Here is a 22,420-nt window from a genome sequence, read left to right on the forward strand (position 1 = left end):
GCTAGCTAGATTCAGGAACTTCAGACTGGTTGACTGAATGGGGTTAAATGTAGACTTCAGGTTTGGTTTACAGGATATGTTCACCTAATGCTGGGGGGTCAGGGGTGTAATTTGTTCTAATCCTAGATGTATTAGCTTTCTGCAATTTCCATATTCAGTGCTCATCCTTCTGTAGACAACTACATTATATTTCTGACAGAAACATATTAGACATAAAGTTCCAAGTACAGGAAACCTGCACTGAAAATGATACGGGGGACACTGATGAATTTTTTTTTTTCCCCCCCAACAATGCTAAATGCCCATCTTTTGTGCTGACTGCCTGGCTTAAATGTTCTCCGAGTAAATGATCCAGAAAAAGTAGGAGCTCAGACTTCACTGGCTTCATACTTCATACTGGCTTGTGTTCAGGCCAGTGAATCAGGAAGCTGGGATGTCAACGTTTTTCAAAATCGCAGCAATGGTGGCTTCCATATGTCTTTACAGTATAGGTTTACAGTTTAAATGTAAAAGTTGAAAAGGGAAAGAAAGCACAACCCACCCTAAAAATTGGAGTCTATGTGACTAAAGTTCATTCATGCCTGCAGCCCTACAATATGCATAAGTATTTTAGAACAGGAGATTCGGAGCATACCTGTAACTTCCCCAGGCACTTGCACTGTAAACTAAATGAGCCCTCTGGGTGCTGAAATAAACTTGAAAGATCTATCATTGACTATACGCCCTACGTGTCACTCATGCATGAAGTCAAATAAACCTGAAAAACTGGATCTATAGGAAAGAATTAAGCAAACAAAAAAAAAACCTCAAAAATCCCTTGAAATAGAGCTTTTCAAATGTTCACTTAAAATTAAAACACGATCCTATATCTTTTGCAGTACTAGGCATGCCATTTATCTTCCACTGTAAATTACTTTTAGCATACAGCAGAGTGCTAAGAAAATGTGCAGCAAATACAGTTAAAGTGACCCTGTCACAAACAAATTGCAGATAAAAGCACAGGAAAAAGTATGCATTTTAATTGCTTTCATCCAGCGCTTTCCTTGCCTTTGAACTTGTTTAAGAAAGTGAAATTCTCCAGGTGAGTCAATGCTTTATCCTGTCATCTGAATGACAGCTTTTAGTCTGTTAGAGCTTTTGGACGTCACATCCAAGATGGCAGAATCCAGCAGTAGTCGCAGAGCTTTTGGATACGTAATGGAGGTTATTACAGGTAAATATTATTGTAGCACTACCCCCGCAGGAGCTGCTGGTTATATTTTGGGTGGCACGTTACCTCTATGTTCTCGCTGTCCAGGGTGAAAGGAGAGTCAAAGAATTTCAATGTCCACACAATGCACTTATTTTTCTTGGATTTATTTGGGAGAACTTTAGAAGAAAAGAAGGATGAGGGGTGGAAAGGGTAGGTAGGTTCAGGTGCATAATTAAAAGTAAGGAAACACTCCTGTTTCCAGCATACAGTTCTCGTCGGCACTCTAGCCAGAGTGGGTATTGCTCACCCGGATAGGTCCCTCTCACTGGCCTAGCAGCCGGGATGGCGCACAAAGTAAAGTACAGTCTCTGCCACAGACCTTCCTTTCTTGATGAGACACTTTGGTCCAGGATCCTCTGCCACAGGATTCAGCACCCAGATTTCTTTAGCTTTGTTTCTTTAGAACTTTAGATCCGACATGCGACACTGTCAGGCCTTTCGGTGTACGGTGCATCCTTCAATGAAGTTTCCAGGACTTCTCCCAACATACCAGCCTCTTGCATGGCCCTCTCCAGGATAGGTCTTCCCCTGGCTTCCTTCATCAGAACGGACAGCACAGGATCACCTTTGCAGTACAGGCCCCAGCCAGACAACTGGCTGGGCCAACATGGTCCCGGAACTAGGATTCAGAACGCGTACCTCAGGCCAGACGACAGCCAGACAGCCTCCGCACCAATGGCATCTGCCCCTAAAGTACCCCTCCCCATGCTGATTCGCTGCCATGGGGGACACTTAATACACTTTGACCTTGCTGCTGCCACCCTTGGCCTGTTGTGGTAATGACATCCCCAGACGAGCAATGGTGGATACTCTCAGCACAGCCATGGCTGGAACAGAGGCTAAATTTGCCCTTAATCATTCTGGTCTGAGCCAAATAACAGCTCAGACCCCCACTAAATTTAAAGCAGTGCCTGTTCAACAGAAGCAGTGTGCTATATCATGCATAAAATATATTATATTCAAAGCGCTCAGAAGGAATGGGTATATAAAAATTACATATGAAGGTATCCAGAGCCTATAACATCATATTGGTAAGAGACAGAGGGGCATTTTCTTGGTACTGTATGAGACATCACAATAGGTTAAAAATCATAAATTTTATTATGCATTGTTGTGCGTTACAAAACAATATAAAAACATGAAAAAGTTTTGTACTCAACCCTCTAATAGCGGTACTACAGCCACACAACTTATAATGCTTGCACCAAGGATGTTAGTTCTAAGAACAGGTGTGCATTTAGTCAATCTTGACATGTTTTGCAGTGAACTGCTTCTTAAGGAAAAATAGTGGGATAGGATTCTATAACAGTGAAACATACATACCATAATACCAATGACAATAATTAAGATACATTTGTTAAGATATTCAACATTAAATAAGAAAATAATTTGCCGTGAAATGTGGCCAGGTCAATACCCACTCCAGAGGCCACCAGCGATCACCATGGAGGCAATAAAGCAAACGTCTACCAGGCGAGCATCCTTGGACTAACATCCTTGGTACAAGCGTTAACTGTTGTGTGGCTGTAGTACAGCTATTAGATGGTTAAGTGAAAAATGATTTAGCGTTTCTATATTTATTGTTTTGTAATGCACAACAGTGTGTAATAGCATTTTGCGATTTCAACCTATTGCGACATCTCATATGGTACCAAGAAAATCCTGCTGCCCCTCCCCATGTCTCTTCCCTATAAAACATATGTGAATATTTTGGTAAAAATAAAAAGGTCTTTCTAAAAAGAATTTCAGGTATGGTATTATTTTGCTTAGACAAATCCAACTATGCATACACTATACCCGTGGGATCCTTATAGAAGTTGGAAATCACTGTAGTAGACATGGCTACTCCTGTGATCTCCAATACCTTCCAGGTTTTGTCTGCCCTACTGACTGCCACTGTCCTCTGCCATAATGACCCCTATCTCTCCTTATAAACTGCTGACCTCTGTGCACGGTTCTACCTACTACTGATCCCTGTACACTGTACTACACCCTACTGACCTCTGTACACTGCCCTACATCCTACGGCCCTCTATACACCACCCTACCCATTACTGACCTCTGTACACTGCCCTACATCCTACGGCCCTCTATACACCACCCTACCCATTACTGACCTCTGTACACTGCCCTACATCCTACGGCCCTCTATACACCACCCTACCCATTACTGACCTCTGTACACTGCCCTACATTCGGGCCTAAAACTATTTAAGCAAGACAGCCTGCAGTACCAGTTGTTCTGCCCTGATGATGGACTCAGACTTGTGGGGGTTAACAATTGCTCTCCAAATATGAAAAAGTGTGCATGGATATGTTGCTCACTGAAACCAAGATTGTAAGGTAGGCTACTGTGCGTTTACATTTTTACAGTGACCTTTGTTTTATTTGATTTTACTAAGTTTTCCTCATGTCATCCTTACTTCTACAAAAAAAAAATTCCATCTCAAAGGTTGTCTACCCCTTTTCTAAAGGGATACCAGAGATATGGTATATACATAGTTACATTGATCCAAGCTGGACCACTTTAACCCTGTATGGGGTTCTCACAACACATAAAGAACATGGTACAAGGTTGTAACACACAGAAATTAGTGAACACTAACTGCATAACCAGAAAAAGCCATGCAAATTATGAGAAGACTGCAGTAAATGCATCTCATAGCCAACCCTGATGAAATATACCCAAGTTTATTTGGTAATTGAAAAGACTAAGGCAGCCCATAGGAGTCAGTTTGAAAAAATAAAACAAGAAAAATAAAAAGGACTTGATTTCACCGTTGTGACCCATCATATTGCTTTTGGCGCTGCTCAAAGTAGGTGAACGAATATCCCTGCGTCTCAGAACATGGTGTGCAGACTTATCCCAATACCAATCCAGAGGGCTGGTAAATCTAAAGGGGAAAGGATCGCCACTACTCCTGACCAGTCCAGGTGAGCAAATAAGAAGCGGGCCTCCCGGGGGAGGGGGCTTGGGTGCAGACATTACACCTTTATCGTTTGTTCACATGGGCTGGTTGGGAGTAGCGGCGATCCTTTCCTGTTTACATTTACTAGCCCTGTCGATTCTCACATCCACACACTCAAAGGTGATGGAGGAATCCTCCTGCTGAGCTATTGTATTTTGATGGCAGGGAGATCCAATATAGCAGTTGTACAGACGTCAATCAGTAGATTGTCTTCTGTACAGCCACTTAGCCCATACATGGATTTAAATTTGCCCGGTTCCTCCTGAATCGGATGAATGTCGATCCATGTATGGCTGGCTTAAGGAGCAAATAAAAATGGGAGAGGGGAGTGGTAGGGGGGTCACAGAGCACACAGGGGTAGAGAAGGCAGGAAGGAGAGGAACTCTCTTACCTGCTTGGGGTGGCCAGAGCCATATATAAACCTATCACAAGTTATAATTTGTAAGAGATGTTTGTCAAAAGTGTAGATAGGAGGAAGTGTTTGGTCCGAAGGGGTCTAGTCTTTTTGGGGTGACCATTCAGTCCAACAGTTTTGCCTTCATTTTTTTCATGCATCAGGATCCCTTTATTACTATTCTTCACTTCAGAGAAATTCAAGACTGGAAAACTATGGCAATAGTCTGTTTAGCGCCCATAAAAGGTGAATACCAATAACAAACTGATAAGAAATTTTATTTGGTTTTTGAATAAATTATTATTATACAGGATTTATATAGCGCTGACAGTTTGTGCAGTGCTTTACAAAATTAGGGCAGACAGCACAATTCAATACAGGAAGAATTAGAGGACACTGCTTGTTAGAGCTTACAATCTCGAAAAGCGTTCCTCATGGGACTGGGTTAAACAGGTACCCTAGGATGCTGGCTATGTGTCTATAAACCTTAGCCCAGAAAGCATGGGCCACTGGACACTAGCAAAAAATGTGTATAAAAGTGCCAGGCACTGAACAACCTCATAAGCAAGCAGGAGAGCAGAATTTCATGCATCTTTTTAATACTGATTTTTTTAGATAGAATTACAGTATTAAAAAAAAAAAATATAGGATTTTTAACAGCTTACTTCTAAAATCCTTTTCTTGGAGTACATCACGGGACACAGAGATCCTGCCCCTATTATCTGGAAAGTCTACTGCTTGCTACAAAACTGAGGTACTTCCTGTGTGGGAGGGTTTATATAGGGGAGGACTTCCTGTCTTTCTTTTTTAATTTGGTTTGCCAGTGTCCAATCACCTATAGGTGGCGTATAACCCAGTTAGTTACTACGGCTGCTCTGTGTCCCATGATGTACCATAAAGAAAATGATATAGAATAAAATGTTTCCTTTTTTATAACATTTGTTGGGCTTTAATAACAAAAAAAAAAACCTAGCCAAGTTTTTAACTTAAAGCAGCACCAAATACAAACCTTATACATCTTTAAAAAGGAAAACATAAAAATATGTAGGTGTACAAAATTAGCCAGAATCATTGTCAAGGGGTATCTCGATGCTATTAAATTTGGCCTGGGTATCTAGGCATTGAAGACCTCTGGTCACAAAAGTGATACAAAAAAAAAATCACTGCTTAATGCACACAAAAAAAAAAAACATCCTAGAGCAGTTAAAAAATTGACACTATTCAAATACAAAACTGGCAAGTATCCTAAAGCAATGATTTGTACGTTAAATAATTAGCCCACTGTGCAAATACAAAATTGGCAAGTCTTGCCATCAATGAAATATTATTCTCTTCAACAATTCCAGTACAGTAGATACATGTGTGAACAAGAGTAAGACCACACCTTAGCCGTGTCCAGCTTGGTATAAATACAATACAGTCAGCGCACACTCCATGTGCCAATGTTAATGGGGTTTTCACTGCTGGTTGCAAAAGCAGGCAAAGCCAGATGAGCAAGTGAAGATCTCAAGAGACATTTTAAAAATGTAGTTTGGCGATAGACTAATTACTGTCTGGTTCCTTATTATACAATTTTCATTGGCTGTTTAGACAACCAACCATAAATACAATTTTTTTTTTTTTAGACTATTAAATGACAAGGTAGCATGTGCCAGCTGCCTAGCAACACACGTACTGGGTAATAAAGGGTAGAATATATCACTGGAGTCTGATTATAACAAGAAAAAATGTGTATATTATATTTTATTTTAGATATATATTATATATACATACATACAAACACACACACACACACACACACTTCTGTAACTTTCCGGAGTCGTGTGACATCAATCCTGTGCACGTGCGTGGGAGACGTCAGTGCCGTTTCTTCACAGCGCATGCGCCAATGACAATCACAGCAGAAAAAAAAAAAAGGAATTTGGAGGAGACTGAGCAATAGAAGGTAGTCTTTTCAGTTAGAGGAACTGCAGTCTGCTCACATAATTATAAAATAACATCTTTGCCATTCTGAAGCTTCCCTCCAACCACTTTGCATAATGTGGCCACCCTCTCATGTTTGCTCCCAAGATGGAGTATGTACTACGGAATGTGTATTGTGAATAAAGCAGTGCACATGACTGCAACTAATGTGCACTGCTCATTCCAAACAGGAAGTGAGGGGGCAAAAGGAGAGGTTCAGGAGCTTACAGAGAACATTACAATGAGGCAGAAAAACACAGTAAGAAAGGATTTAATGAAAAACAGATTATAAGGCCATTAAGTAGTGGATGTATATTGATTATTTTTGGAGAATAAGGATATCGTATAGTGCAGTGTTGCCAACCTACCAGATTGAAATTTACGGACACGACACCCAAAATTTACTGGCGAAGCCACGTTTTTACTGGCATTTCGCAAAAGTTACTAAATACATTTATAAGTGCAAATTTCAGCATTTAGGCTACAAACAAGTTATTTTCGAAATAAGAGCAAATTATTTAGTCACATCACCCCCTGCCTCCATCCCCCTCTGCCACCAACACCCCCTGCCTTCACACCCCTCTGCGGTGCCACAATCTCCCTCTGCCTCCAATCTCCCCCAGGCCATCTGCCTCCAATCACCCCCTGCCTCCATCGTCCCCTGCCTCCATCCCCTCTGGGGTGCCACCAACAACCCCTGTCTCCATCCCCCACCCTCTGCAGTGCCACCATCCCTCTCTGCGGTGCCACCAACACCCCCTGCCTCCAATCTCCCCCTGCCTCCATCCCTCTCTGCGGTGCCACCATAGCCACCATCACCCCCTGCCTCCAATCTCCATGCGCAGTTCCAAGCCGAACCGATCTCGGCTATTTTTACTGGCACATTCCCGCAACCACAGACATTTATGAACGGGGGAAAGTGCCTGTTTTTACAAACTGTCCGTAAAAATACAGACGGTTGGCAACACTGGTATATTGTCACTTTAAAGCTATAGGCTCCAGGATGTCTTACTTTTCCTTGATGTACTAGTTAGTGAGTTACAGTTCACTTACACTTCCAGATTAATATCCCTCATTCCAAAGCATGTCAAAAAAGTGCAATCAGAAAAGCACGTAGCTCCTTCGCAGCGCTCTTACATAATGTGTTAGAACAGGTTCTATGTCCTGCAGCCTGTGAGCAAAATTCAATAAAACCTCAAAATGGCGTTTTTATTTTTATTTTCTTAATAATAATGCACAAATTATTCCTGGAGCAGTTTAGAGCTAGAAGACACACACATACCTCTGTCCATACTCATCACCTAACAAACATATGTGATATATTTTTTTATTCTCTCTCTCTCTCCTAAATTTAGAGGGAGATCAGAGTATAGTTAAACTCTGATCAAAATTGTTATGTGTTAAACAGGGTTCGCACCTTTGAGGATCCCAAGCTGTATTGCTGTTCAGTGGGGAGTCCGTCTGAGGAGCGCCATTGAGAGGCTGGCGATCCAAAAGGGCCTCGACAAACCACCGGGGATCAAGGTAGCCGGACACTGAAGGATTGATCACCTGTCAGGTACCTGGGCAACAAGTTGAAGGAGATCCAGGCAGGGCCGGCGCTACCACTAGGCGGATTAGGCAGCCGCCTAGGGCGCAGCCATGGCCTGTCACCTACTCATCCCCGCTGGATGTAACCTCTGGAGCTGCTGTCCCTGTGCGGTCTGTCTTCAGGAGTGTGTACTGGAGTTCCGGAGGAGAGGGAATATCTGCTGCCGGGGATAGTGCAGGGGCACAGGGAGGGAACTATCACATCCACATGCAGTACACTGACAGGTCCCTCCTCCAGCTCCCACAGAGATGTTCGGCGGTTCAGGGCTCTAATGCAGAGGAGCTGGGCCGCCTCCTTCATGGTCGGGACTCGAGAGGGGGTGTGGCCAGCCAAGGGATAATCCCGCCTGTCACTGGGGGATGGAGAGCGGAGTGGGCAGCCTCAGGAATGATAGTAGGTCTGGGCAGAGCAGCAGGTAAAAAAAAAAGGTTCTAAAAATGCTGTTTTGTTTTCACCCAGTCCTCAGCCCTGCTGTCACCCAGTCCTCAGCCCTGCTGTCACCCAGTCCTCAGCCCTGCTGTCACCCAGTCCTCAGCCCTGCTGTCACCCAGTCCTCAGCCCTGCTGTCACCCAGTCCTCAGCCCTCCGCCCTGCTGTCACCCAGCCTTCTGCTGTCGCCCTGTCCCCCTGCTGTCACCCAGTTCTCTCTCTAAAAAAAAAAATGAATTGTTGGCAACTATGCTCACTGTGTACGGCAGTTCAATGAGGGTCAACAAACATCACAGGGGGGTATAGACAGGGCCGGTGCTAGACTGTTTTGCGCCCTTTCTATACCTTATAGAGGTATAGAAATTATATTTTAGCGGTATAGAAGTTTTATTTTACTTTTTTTTGGGGGGGGGCACAAGTAGCTGGTCTCGCCTAGGGCGCAAAATAGTCTAGCACCGGCCCTGGATCCAGGCATAATTCAACTAAGGAGGATTATCTCCGTAACTACAAATCAGAGAGGGCCTGTGGCTGAGGTGTCTCCCTGAAGTTCACCAAGGAAGGTCTGTGGCAGAGACTTTTCCTCAAGTTCACCAAGGAGGGTCTGTGGCAGGGACTCGATCCTACAAATGTTCGAGTGACACTCCGGCTGCCAGGTCAGTGAGAGAGGCCTGTCCGGGTACACTAAGCCCACTCAGGCAGGAGTGACGCAGAGAAGTATTACGCTTGGGAGCAGGACTGTTTCCTATCATCACGCCTGAATCTGCCGTTCTCCTTTCTTCTTCAACTTTACTTTCCTCACCACAAGTTTATTGTTTTTACCCGGCTGGTAAATAAAGAGCACAGCAAAGAGCACCTATTGTGGGCATTCCTTTACTTCTACCAAATGCAATATGCATCATCCACCCCTAGGAATTCGGGGGAGCCATGAGGTAAATGTGTCACCCAAAACAACCAGCAGCTCCTCCGGGGGTAGTGCTACACATATATTATATATATACATATATATATATATATATATATATATATATATATATATATATATATATATATATATATATATATATATATATATATATATATATATACACACATATACACACACACACACACATACATATATATATATATATACATACATACATATACACACACACACACACACACACACACACACACAGTATATACTGTATCAGGTATATACACTATCCATATCTCAAAGACAATATTTTCGCTGAGGGTAGAGCACAGGGTGGTGAGATGTGAATCACACACACAACACCAGGCAGGGTCAAAGGAAAAGTGCAGTCGACGTTCGTATCTCTGGTCCTGTTTTATCTCTAGGTGTTTCCTAAATAAACAGGGAGGGGCAATAATATTGTAGGATTGTCTGATCCCCTAAAGTAATTTCTGGTATGTGTAAATAAAAGGCAGCAGTTCAACATTATTACCATCTATTGATCTGTCAATACAACAGTGCTAAACGGCTCACTACTTACAAACCGATTATAGGGTATGAGTTCAAAGTACATACATACAGCTACAATTCAATAAAAGTGTAAAATGTTAAAACAGACGGGAGATGTGGTCTGCTGAGGCTGATGTTGACTGAACTGGGCGAAGATTTTTAGGTCTATGCAAGTCAAGCATATTTATAATCATACACTGATCAACCATAACTTTATACCCACCCACCTAATACTGAGCCTTATCAATTATAAACTAGACTCATCAACTTTACCTATACTAAAAAGAACATGCAGACTGCCACTGCTGACTAATGCCCCGTACACACGAGCGATTTTCCCATAGAAAAAAAAAAAAAACTATGGTTTTCCTGACGGGATTCCGCTCAAGCTTGTCTTGCGTACACACGGTCACACCAAATTCAAACAGTCAAAAACGCGGAGACGTACAACACTATGATGAGCCGAGAAAAATGAAGTTCAATGCTTTCGAGTAGGCGGCGACTTGATTCTGAGCATGCACTTTTTTTTGCGCATTGAAATTGCATACAGACGATTTTTTCCTGACGGGAAAAAAAGATCCTGCTCTTTTTTTCCTGGCAGTTTTCCTGTTGGAAAAAGTCCAATGGAGCATACACACGGTCGGGATTCTCGACGAAAAGCTCTCATTGGAGTTTTTCCGACTGGAAAACCGGTCGTGTGTACGGGGCATTATCCTTCTGGAAATGATAGCTGGCTGACTGTCATGTCAAAACAGCCCTGATCTGTCGAGGCATGGACATCACTAGACCTCTGAAGGTACACTGTGGTATGTGGCACCAAGCCATCAGTAGCAGATCCTTTAAAGTGGACCTTCAGTAATTTTTACAACTTTTCAACCATTAAATCTTCTGCCCTTGTTGTTTTAACTTTGGAAAGTAAACCTTTTTTTTCTGCCAGTAAATACCCTATACCTGTTTGTCTGATAAAAAGCCTTGACATTATGCACAGCTCTTACTCTCACAAGAGTTTGCCAGGAAGGGAGGGGGGGTGAGTTATAAGAGGGCCAATGAGAGTGTACCTCTGTGTAAATCCAGGAAGTAAACAAGCAGCAGCTTCAGCTGCCCACAGTTAAAATGGTTGCAGCCAGACACAGTGGAGGGAGATTTCTGAAGCATATTTGGCAAGTACAGAATCACAGTATATATAAAATAATCTGCAAAGTGGTTGGAGGGAAGCTTTAGAATGGCAAACATTATTATTATTACATATGTGAGCAGACTTCAGTTCCTCTTTAAAGGGGTTGCAAAGGTAAAAAAAAAAAAAAAAAAATCCCTAAATAGCTTCCTTTACCTTAGTGCAGTCCTCCTTCACTTACCTCATCCTTCCATTTTTCTTTTAAATGTCCTTATTTCTTTGGAGAAATCCTCACTTCCTGTTCTTCTGTCTGTAACTCCACACAGTAATGCAAGGCTTTCTCCCTGGTGTGCAGTGTCATGCTCGTCCCCTTCTTTGGACTACAGGAGAGTCAGGACGCTCTTTATGTTGCAGATAGAGAAGGGAGCTGTGCGTTAGTGGGCGTCCTGACTCTCCTGCTCGCCCCCTCAAGGGAGGGGGCGAGCACGACACTCCACACCAGGGAGAAAGCCTTGCATTACTGTGTGGAGTTACAGACAGAAGAACAGGAAGTGAGGATTTCTCAGAAGAAATAAAGACATTTAAAAGCAAAATCGAAGGATGAGGTAAGTGAAGGAAGACTACCTTTACAACCCTTTAAGTTCAGTAAGTTGCAGGGTGAGGCCTTCTTGAATTGGCCTTGTTATTCCAGCACATCACACAGAAGCTGAATTGGATTGAAATCTGGAAAATTTGGAGGCCAAATCAACACTTCAAACTCATTGTGGTTCCTCAAACTACATGTCAAATAAAATCCACATGAATGGCAGGATTCAAGGTTTCTCAGCAGAACATTGTCTGAAGCATCACACTGCCTCTGCTGGCTTGTCCTCTTCCCATACTACATCCTGATGCCATATCTTTCCTGTGTAAGCAACACACACACACACACACACACACACACACACATCTAGCCATTGACATGATGTAAAAGAAATCATGATTCAGACCAGGACAGCTTCTTCTGATGCTTACATGACACATGCCCACTGTAGGCACTTTTGGCTGTGGACACGGGTCAGCATGGGCACCCTGACCAGTCTGCAGCTACACAGCCCCATAACACAAGAAACTGCGATGCACATATTTTCTGCTTTCAAAACATCAACTTCAGGGACAGCATGTTTTCTAGCTCCCTAATATATCTCACCAAATTTCAGACGTCATTGTAACAGGATAACCAATGTTGTTCACTTAACCGGTCATAAAGTTTCGCTGATCAGTGTATGTTCAATTGGTATTGCTTATGCTTCCTAAAGGTTTACCATAAGGCCCCTTTCAGACTGGGGCGGGAGCCGCGGTGGCGGTATAACGCCGCTAAAAATAGCAGCGCTATACCGCTGGGATTGCCGCAGGAATCAGCCGCTAGCAGTGCGGTATTAACCCCCGCTAGCGGCCGATAAAGAGTTAATACCGCCCGCAATGCGCCTCTATAGAGGCAGTATTGCCACGGTTTCCCATTGTTTTCAATGGGAAGGAGCAGTGAAAGAGCGGTATACATGCCGCTCTTCTCAACGCTCCAAAGATGCTGCTGACAGGAGATTTTTTTGTCTCCCGCCAGCGCATCGCCTCAGTGTGAAAGCCCTCGGGCTTTCACATTGAGTCTGCAGTGAAGGAGTTTTTCAGGCGGGATAGCAGCGCTATTTTTAGCGCTGTACCGCCTGAGAAACTCCTCAATGTGAAAGGGGCCTTAGGCCCCATGCACACGAGACGCTATTACAAACGCCTCTAATCTCAGCTTTTCAAAGGCAAAAACCGGCATTTAAAACGCCCGTGTTTGCCGCGATTTGCGGCGTTTTACCGCGATTTGCGGCTCTCAGCGTATATCTCCAAAACACTGTAGACCCTCCCCAAGCTCAGAATCAAACTATTTTTCCCGCGTTTTGCCGCGTTTAGCGGCGTTTTGCCGCGATTTGTGTCTAAAACGCAAAAGCTGAAAGCTTCTGAACCCAAAATTTTGGGTTTGGAAAAACGGCCCTAAACCCAACTGCTTTGAAACGCCAAAAAACGTGATCGTGTGCATGGACACATAGGATAACATTAAATGTGTTCAGGGGCAGTTGAAAAAAATGCCCAAATGCCTCTGAACTCGAGTTTAGCAGCGTCTCGTGTGCATGGGGCCCAAGTGATCTTGAAAACTCAACTTACTTTGAAGTAGATGTAAAGCCTTATAATGCGTACACACGATCCAAAAATAGGACGACAGATCGGCTGACTTTTTTCGCGTAATGTATTTGTATTGTATTTTCGGACGACAACTATACTGACGAACGGAAAAAGTACGATCTGGTATTGTACGAGGAAAATTTTCGTGTTTGTCTGATAAAATAATAAAAAAAAAAAAAAAAAAAAAAAAATCGGGTAAATTGACGTGATTGGCTCCCAAATGCTCTGTACCAACGATGCGATTATCCGAAAGCGGTATTTTTCATCAGATTTTCAGATCGTGTGTACGGGCCATTAGGCTTCCTTTACACAGGCGATTACATGCATACACCGGATTCCTGATGCAAAAATCAGGGATAATCAATCATATGAAGGAGGCCCATCTGAAAGATATTTAGCACTGGTTCATAGCCGTACCATTTCATGTGCAGTTTTCTGATATCTGTGCAACTTCATTTAACAGATGTAAATGCAAGTCGTGCTAAAATCACACAGAAATAGTTCAGGAACCTTTCTTGAGTCGCAGAAATGTGAACAGGTCAATTGCCACAAATGGGAAGCGACTATTAGTTATTAGGATTAGTTTTGCTAAAGCATCGTGTATCAGGCGATCACCAAAAAATTTATCTTTTTTAAAATAATTTTTAGATCTTAGCGCTGCCGACTTCCTTCACTTGCTCCAGCAGTGGCTACATGGCATTACGGAGGGGGGGTTTCCTGACGCTGACACTGGCAGAACATGTGTTGGCATGGACGCTTAAAGTTTCCCTGTAACCCTGTAAAAGTCTATGTTGCATGTGACAACACAGGACAAAAGAGAGACAAGGACAGTGTTGTCACCCGATAACAGGAGGTGCATAAAGGACCTTAAAGTGGAGTTCCACCCATAAATATAACATTACATCAGTAGTTTTAAAAAAATGTCATTAGTCCTTTAAGAAAACATTTTTTTTTTCTAGATGCCTTCAAAGTGTTGTTGCTAGGCAGAATAGTTAATCTTCCCTCTTCCTGCACCTAGGTGCTTAACCTACACCGCACAGACTCCTGGGAATGTAGTGGGTGTAACTTTCCAGGAGTCTGTGCACTCCCCAGTCTCGAAGAATCATGTGACTTGGACAGTACAGGTGCTGAAACCTGATCTGACACTGCTTGTCCAGCACTGAGCATGTGCAAGATCTGCAAGGCTGAAATCCAGGAAGTCATACAGTCTGGCTTCATGATGCCCACACTTAAGATGGCCCCAGTCAATTTCTATTTTATAAAGTGTCTAAATGCTGTAACAACCTAACAAAACGGACCTTAGTTTACAGACTAACTTTACTAGAATACATTAAGCTTGTGTATTACAGGGGTATTTATATATAAAAAGTGCAATTGTGGCCGGAACTCCGCTTTAATTGGCAGGATCACCAGATATGATTTTAGTTCAGGTTAAAACATTTAGTGATCTCCTTTAGGTCTATGTGCTTTCCATGTTCCGATTGTTTTCTGAAAATAAATATCAAAAGTGAAAAAAAAAAAAAAAGGTGACTAACCTTGTAGCACTTGTTGACGCTGATCTATGGCGAGTTGCTGATCCTCTCCAGCAGATATGGAGGATCCACTGTCGGAGGACATGTTGTAGACCTCATAGGTGATGAGTCTTCCTGGATCTGTAATAAGAAATGCATAGCTAAGCTTCAGAATGAATGCGGAAGGTAACATAAAAAAAGTGCATGATCAGCAGGAATCTCCACCCAGTCTGCCCTGCAGCTATTTCTAATGTTCATATAGATACTCTATAGAAGTTTCCAAAAAAAAAAAATAATAATTTAAAATCGGATTGTGTTTAAAGGGGTTGTAAAGATTTGTTTTTTATTTTCAAAATAGGTTCCTTTAAGCTACTGCATTGTTGGTTCACTTACCTTTTCTTTCGATTTCCCTTCTAAATGTTTTTTTTTCTTTGTCTGAATTTCTCACTTCCTGTTTCTTCTCAGTAAGCTTGCCCCCATCATCTGAGTCGTTCTGGCTCTGGCGTGTCAGCGCTGTCAACACAGCATCTCCCCGCAGGGATGTAGTCCCAAGGGAAGGGGCGAGCGCACTGACTAACCCCCGACCAGAACGGCTCGGATGATGGGGGCAAGCTTACTGAGAAGAAACAGGACGTGAGAAATTCAGACAAAGTCTACCAGCATCATCGAGGCTCTGGCCAATCACGGCGCCAAAGCCTGTAATGCCCGGAAATAACTCTGGGAGCGATGTTGCTGGCCGGAGCAGTGTACGGGTACTGCAACGGGGACTTCGAGCTAAAGCTAGTATTTCATAATGAGCTAGCTTATTATGCCTTCGTCTCGCAGGTTTATTTTTTACTTTAATGCTGATGCAGAAGTGATTGGGGTTTATACAAGAACAGCCATATACACCCATTTACTTGTATTGGCAGCAGTACAAGGCACCAGCATCTAACCAGGAGTGGGAACATGCAGGGGGATTTTACGCTCGAGGACTTTGCAGCTAATAAAACGTCCGTGTGCATTGAGAACTTAATACATTCAGTTTACATCTAATCAAACTGGTCCTTGCACTTGATATCTGTTGGCAAATAAAAAAATAACCTGATTGTGGGCAATAAAACTCTACCACAATCAGCGCTCAAGTTAACAGGTGACATAATTGTGTTTCAAAAAGAAAACTATTATAGCGTCCCACAAGATAAAAGGAGCCGGTTTCACCTTATTAACAACATGAAAACATCTAAACAAAAGACGTTCTGGCTCCCAAGTAGTTAAATTGACATTTCATTATGGATTTGCTTAAATCTGATCTCTTCTGGCATTGTAATTTTAATCTCATCAGCTTAAAGGATTTTAGCAAGTCTTTGTAAAAGCACAGCCCATGGTCACCGTGCTAGGAAACGCTCGCACCTACAAATCAGGAGCTCGGGGTGGCTTATTAGCTGATAAACACACCACAGCTACTGCAGCTCTGAGACCAGACAAATGACACGCCAGTCATGGAGGGATTTGCCAACTGCTTGTTACAGGGCTGGGCAATGCTGCCCATTGTCCATAATTGTGCCCGCACAGGTTCCCAGAACACCTTTGTGATCGGATAAAGATGCAGTTTTGAACCCCTAAACTGAGGAAATCATGCAATTTTCATAAAGAACCCAATTAATGAACAAAGGCCAGGTTCACATTGTGGTGCATTGATCAGGCAAGTACAGCCAGCCCTCCTGTACTGGGCTCAGGCCCCATCAGTTCAAACGGGAGGGAGGGGGGGCATGCTGTACTGTCTTATTAACCACTTGCTTACTGGGCATTTAAACCCCCCTCCTGCCAGATCAATTTCCAGCTTTCACTCTTTGGACGACAATTGCGCGATCGTACAACACTGTACCCAAATGATTTTTTTATCACTTTTTTCCCCACAAATAGAGCTTTCTTTTGGTGGTATCTGATCACCTTCTGCGGTTTTTATTTTTTGTTAAAACCTTTTTAAAAAATACTGAATAAAAAAATATAAAAATACAAAACCATTTTATGTTTTGTTATAAAATTTTGCAAACAGATAATTTTTCTCCTTCATTGATGTACGCTGATGAGACTGCATTGATGGGCACCGATAAGGCAGCATTGATGGGCGGCACTGGTGGGCACTGCTCGGCACTGGTAGGTAACACTGCTAGGTGGCACTGATGAGTGCGGTATTGCACTGGGAAATGTGTGTTTTGCACCAATGCAAATTTGTGAATCAAAACTCAGAGTAATACCCTGTACACACTATGAGAAAATTTGGAAGAAAAATTATGTACGAAGCACAATCATTCGATTTTCGTATAATGTGTACACAACGTTCAACATCTGACTCCAACTTCGCAAACGCAAATTTCTGAAGGGACAAACTCGAAAAATGTGCTCTTATGCTGAACAATGTTTGTTTAATGTTTACTGTTTTCGTACAAGAAATATTAGATACAAAAGATTGCACAGTATCAGAAAAAAAAAAAAAAGTATTTGTCGTGCGAGAATTTTCATACATTAAATTCTATCCTCGGTTCTGACTTGCTGTGAAACATTGGAGTAAAAACAGCCGATCGTTCACCCGATTTTCTTATAGTGTGTACGGGGCTTAAGGCTGGCCATGAAATTATACAATTTTGTTTTAGATTTAACAAAAGCATACAATATGAGGTCAAACCTAAACACTTTCAATTTGAATGCAACCAGACAGGCTCTTACATTACATAGATGATGGTAAATAAAATTATAACATTTTATAATGTAAGGCCAGCCATACATACATGGTTCTCGGGCCAGTTCAGCAGGAACCAGCCAAGATTCGAACCGTTAATGGGCAGGCCTAACGTACCAAGTTGATTGATCAACCAGCTTGCCAGATTTGCTTGCGATTATGGCAAGCAGCTGGTATAGCCGCTAGCGATAATCACTGTCTTCTCCTGGCAGGAGTGGCTTCCCCTACCTGGAGAAGACAATTGCTGGATCCCCTGTCAGCACAGTCTATGTTGATAGGGGAATCGTGTGAGTTGTAATTCGCACGGTGTATGGCCGGCCTATGGCTTAGGCTACATGCAGCTTAATCTACTATACCTCCTATCTTGTTCTTAATGTTGTATCCTAACAGATGCATATTTATGCCCAATGAAGTTACCTCAAGAGCCACCATTAAGGGGTTAGTTCACCTTTATCAAAGAATTGCCTATGCAGGTAAGGGACGTCTGTAGAAAAAACAAACTGTGCAGCTCTGACCAAAGTTGAATAATGCCCTTGGTAACGATGTAGGCCATTTACCTACCTTTGAAACCAATCGAAGATGGCATCATCCTGTCCTGCCCTGTTGCTAGGATGTTGTCAAGACAAAAGGTAGTGGGCTATACATGTACAGGGGGATTGAGAGCTCACTCCTGTGATGGGGATTGAGCACTAACAGTTGGGAGCGTCATAGCAACGTCCTAGCAACAAGGCAGGACAGGATGATGTCGTATCTGGAAAATTTTCAGTCAGGCTTCGGGAGATGCGTAAATGGCCTACACCTATGGGAAAGCCATTATTCATCTTCAGTCAAAGCTGCACAGTTGGTTTTAACAAGAACCCATTACCTGCAAAGTCAGTTCTGGTAAAAATGAACTAACCCTTTAAATCTGGTAGAACATTAGTCTACACATTGAAAAATTTCAGTGCCACTTGTAGAATTTAGCTCTTAACCACTTCCATACAAGGCCATATTCATATGACGCCCGCAGGAACACTTTCCCATCCTGGGCTGGCGTCATGACGTCCTCCCGTTCTCACCACTCCTTCGGGCCCCCAGAGGCCCGCAGCATGGCGATCGAAGATAAGACGTGTCCCTTGGGACACAGCCCATCCCAGATCAGTGTAAAGAGCCAATAAAAGTGTGTCCGAACAAAGCCGGTCACATGCACAAGGCTTGTCACCCAGACACAGCCCATCCACGATCGTTGTAAAGAGCCAATGAAATTTACTCTTAACCATGTGACCGGCTGTGTCCAATCACAGCCAGTCACAGAATGTAAACAAACCACGGTAATGAGCTTTTACCAGGTTCTCCTCCTCACACAACAATCATGTGTGAGGAGGAGATTGTGGTAACAGCTCGTTACCGATTACAGTGCACACCAACACAAACTGATTGCCCCTCCAGTAATAAAGAGGACCTGTCACCATCCCATCAAAGTACTTATCACCATCCCATCAGAGTACCTGTCACCAGCCCATCAGAATACCCATGTACCTGTCACCAGCCCACCAGATTACACAAGTACACGAGTACCTGTCACCAGCCCATCAGAGTACCCGAGTACCTGTCACCAGCCCATCAGAGTACCCGAGTACCTGTCACCAGCCCATCAGAGTACCCGAGTACCTGTCACCAGCCCATCAGAGTACCCGAGTACCTGTCACCAGCCTCATAGAATAGACGTTGGGTTGTTTGCTTTCCAAAATGGGGTAATTTTGTGGGCAATTCCACTGTCCTGGTGCTTCAGGACCTTCAAAATGTGTGATAGGTAGGAATGAAATTAGATGTGTAATTTATGCTCCTAGAATGCCTGAAGGTACTACTTCAATGTTTGACCTCTTAATGTGCCCAGGCTGTGTAAAAGTCTCACACGACGCCATACTTCGAGACAAGTAGCGGTGTAATTGGAAGTATGCATATGCTGTGTGTCAGAAATAACTTATGACAATTGTGTAAAAAAATAAAAAAAATAAAGAATAATAGTTGTCATTTTGGAGGGGGGGGGGGGGGGCATTTGTTAGGGTCTCAAGAAATGATAGGCTGTCAGTACATCAGGTGTGATTAATTTTCAGTGATTGGCACCATAGCTTGTAGACTCTGAAGACAAAAATCTGCAGAAAATCTAAGGGCTCTTTCACACGGAGCGGACCGTTTCCGGGTCCGCTCCGTGTGTCTCCGTCGGCTCAGCGGGGATCCCCGCTCAGCTGTCGGCGGATAGGGCGGTCCCCGCACACAGTGCAGGGACCGCCCTGTCTCTGCTCCGCTGTCCCCTATGGGGAAGCTGATGCAGACGGACCGTCTGTCCGTCTGCATCAGTTCCGCTCCGCCGAACGGAAGAAAAATAGGGTTTCTTCCGTTCGGAAAAGCGGAACCCGACTGACGCGGACGCTAGCGGATGCTCCATCCGCTAACGGACGCGTCCCCATAGGGATTCATTACAAGTCCGTTAACGGACTTGTAATGAGCGGACGAACGGTCCGCTAGTGTGAAAGGACCCTAATAGTGTGTATGGGGCTTTGGATTTGCCAAAACCATGTAGTACACTACAATGGCCTGTCTGATTGCATACAAATGTAAACTTTAAGGTTTGACCTCATATTATATGGTTTTGGTAAATCTAAAAGACAAAAATCTGCAGAAAATCTAATAGTGTGTATGGGGCTTTACTTTCACACAGACCAAATAGACTTATGCTGGCCATACAAGGGTCGAATTTCGAAAGAACTTTCTTTTGAAAATCAGAAAATGTGTGCGTTTTGTGATCCGATGGTGCCACCATTTATTTCAAAGTGCGACCGACCAAACCTTCAATTTCACCTCATGTTCCTACAGAAAAGAATGTTCGTGTCTGGTAATCTTCTTTCTTTCCGGGAACCTTCGTTTCTTTCTGGGAATTTTCTTTTCTTGCACATGCGCATTTATTTTTTGATTACATATCTCGCACAATTCTCCTATCATCGATTAGAAAATCGTTTGTTTTTTAAAAAAAATATCCAATATGTTGGATTTTAAAAATTCCATGGCCACATGAAAATCGGCTGTTGCTGCAGCCCACTAACAGTGCAAAATACGAACAAAAATTCTTAGATAAGATTTTCAAAAGAAAGATCTTTCGAAATTCGACCCGTGTATGGCCAGCATTATTTGGGTTATATTTACTAAAGATATGTAGCAGTATAAATTTTGCCCCAAATTTATGCACAAAATTACTTATTTGCAAAATGTTATAGAAACTAAAAAAATAAAAAAGTGTTTTTTTTATCAAAATATTCGCTCTTTTCTCACTTATGTCGCAAAAAAAGCCCCAAAAATCCCAGTGGTGATTAAATACCACCAGAAGAAAGCTCTATTTGAGTGAAAGAAATCTGTGTACACTGTTGCATGACTGAGTAATTGGCATTCAAAGTGTGAGAGCACTGAAAGCTGAAAATTTGTCTGGGCAGGAAGGTGCCCTGTATTGAAGTGGTTAATTCTGATCAAGGAGACCGATTCAGCCTGAAAGTATCCATAAAAATTGTTACTAAGCCCTCCATGTCAGAAACCATATTATACAGCAGACATCACTTACATTGTTTGCTTTGTTTGTAAGATCACTTACATTGTTTGCTTTGTGCTTTTTATTTGAAGTCTTTCATGCCTTTGTTTTAAAATTAATTCACTGGTGTTTCCACTTGGCCTCGGTTCACACTATGAACCGCAAATTAAAAACGCACAGGAACAGCACCGCATAGGCTTAATCAGGGCTTTTTTTCTCGGAAAGGGGGAGTTCCTGCACCTATTGTCACCCCTTTTCTCCGCCCCCTACCCACCTCCCAGTACCGTCCCTTTTAGACAATATAGAACCAAGTTTCATTTTGTAGTGATAAGTAATTTATATGGAATTTGGTAATGATATAAAGAAAAGCAGTAAAATAGATCCCCTGCAGCCAGCAACAATAGATCCCCCTAACAACAATGAACCACCCACAACAAAATTTCCCCGCCAGCAATAATAGACTCACGGCAGCATCAACAGATCTCTGTACAGCCAGCATTAATAGACTCTCTGGCTGCTGCCATCAACAATAGACCCCTCCCCCAACAGTAGTAGATCTCTTTCAGCAACAACTGACCCCCCAGCAACACAAGACCCCCTAGAAACAATAGGTCCCCCACCAGCAACAATAGACCCCCCTGCAAAAATAGATCCACAGCAGTGAGCATCAATACCCTGCAGCACACCCCAGCAACATACAGTCAGTTCAAAAAGTGTCGGAACTGCGTTCCCCCGCGTTCCCGCTGAAAAAAAGCCATGGGCTTAATGTACATGGAATGTTTTACAACATCCCCTGACAGATAGTAACCAACATTTAAAAACATCTGTTTTGCGGCATTTAGACCCATTTCACACAGGGGCGGCACAACTTTGGGGGCGACTCGGCAAGGCGATCTCAAGACGACTTCAGAGTCGCCCCCAAAGTCGTGAAAGAACCTTTTACTAAGTCGGAGCGACTTGAGTTGCTCCTATTAGAACGGTTTCATTGAACAGAGCAGATCGCGACTTGTCAGGCACCCGTGTGAACCAGCTTTAAAATGCCGCTTTTGCGTTTTTTTTTTTTTTAAATAGTCAAAAATTTAAAAACATAAAACACCTGTAAACGAACCTGTTGCAAGCGTTTGGCGTTTCAAATGCCTCTGAACATCCGTCCTGAATGCATTTTTTTGCTTTCCAAAAAATGCTTCTAAACCCAACTGCCTAGAAATGACTTTAAAAAGACCCTACATGTCCTGATAGGATAAAAG

General features: G+C 43.0%; 1 protein-coding gene across 3 annotated transcripts in view; it reads right to left on the bottom strand.

Annotated features, from left to right (window-relative positions):
- The window catches only part of SYNE2 (spectrin repeat containing nuclear envelope protein 2), a 431,618-nt gene that overhangs the window by 370,718 nt on the left and 38,480 nt on the right, over window positions 1-22,420 (bottom strand). For all 3 annotated transcript variants that reach the window (XM_040333402.1, XM_040333400.1, XM_040333403.1), the window contains exon 2: window positions 14,917-15,033. In XM_040333402.1, coding sequence (XP_040189336.1) covers window positions 14,917-14,998 — 82 coding nt within the window. In that variant the 5' untranslated portion in view covers window positions 14,999-15,033. The remainder of the gene's footprint in view (window positions 1-14,916; window positions 15,034-22,420) is intronic.

Source organism: Rana temporaria, chromosome 13, assembly GCF_905171775.1.
Source record: "Rana temporaria chromosome 13, aRanTem1.1, whole genome shotgun sequence".
Classification (NCBI taxonomy): domain Eukaryota; kingdom Metazoa; phylum Chordata; class Amphibia; order Anura; family Ranidae; genus Rana; species Rana temporaria.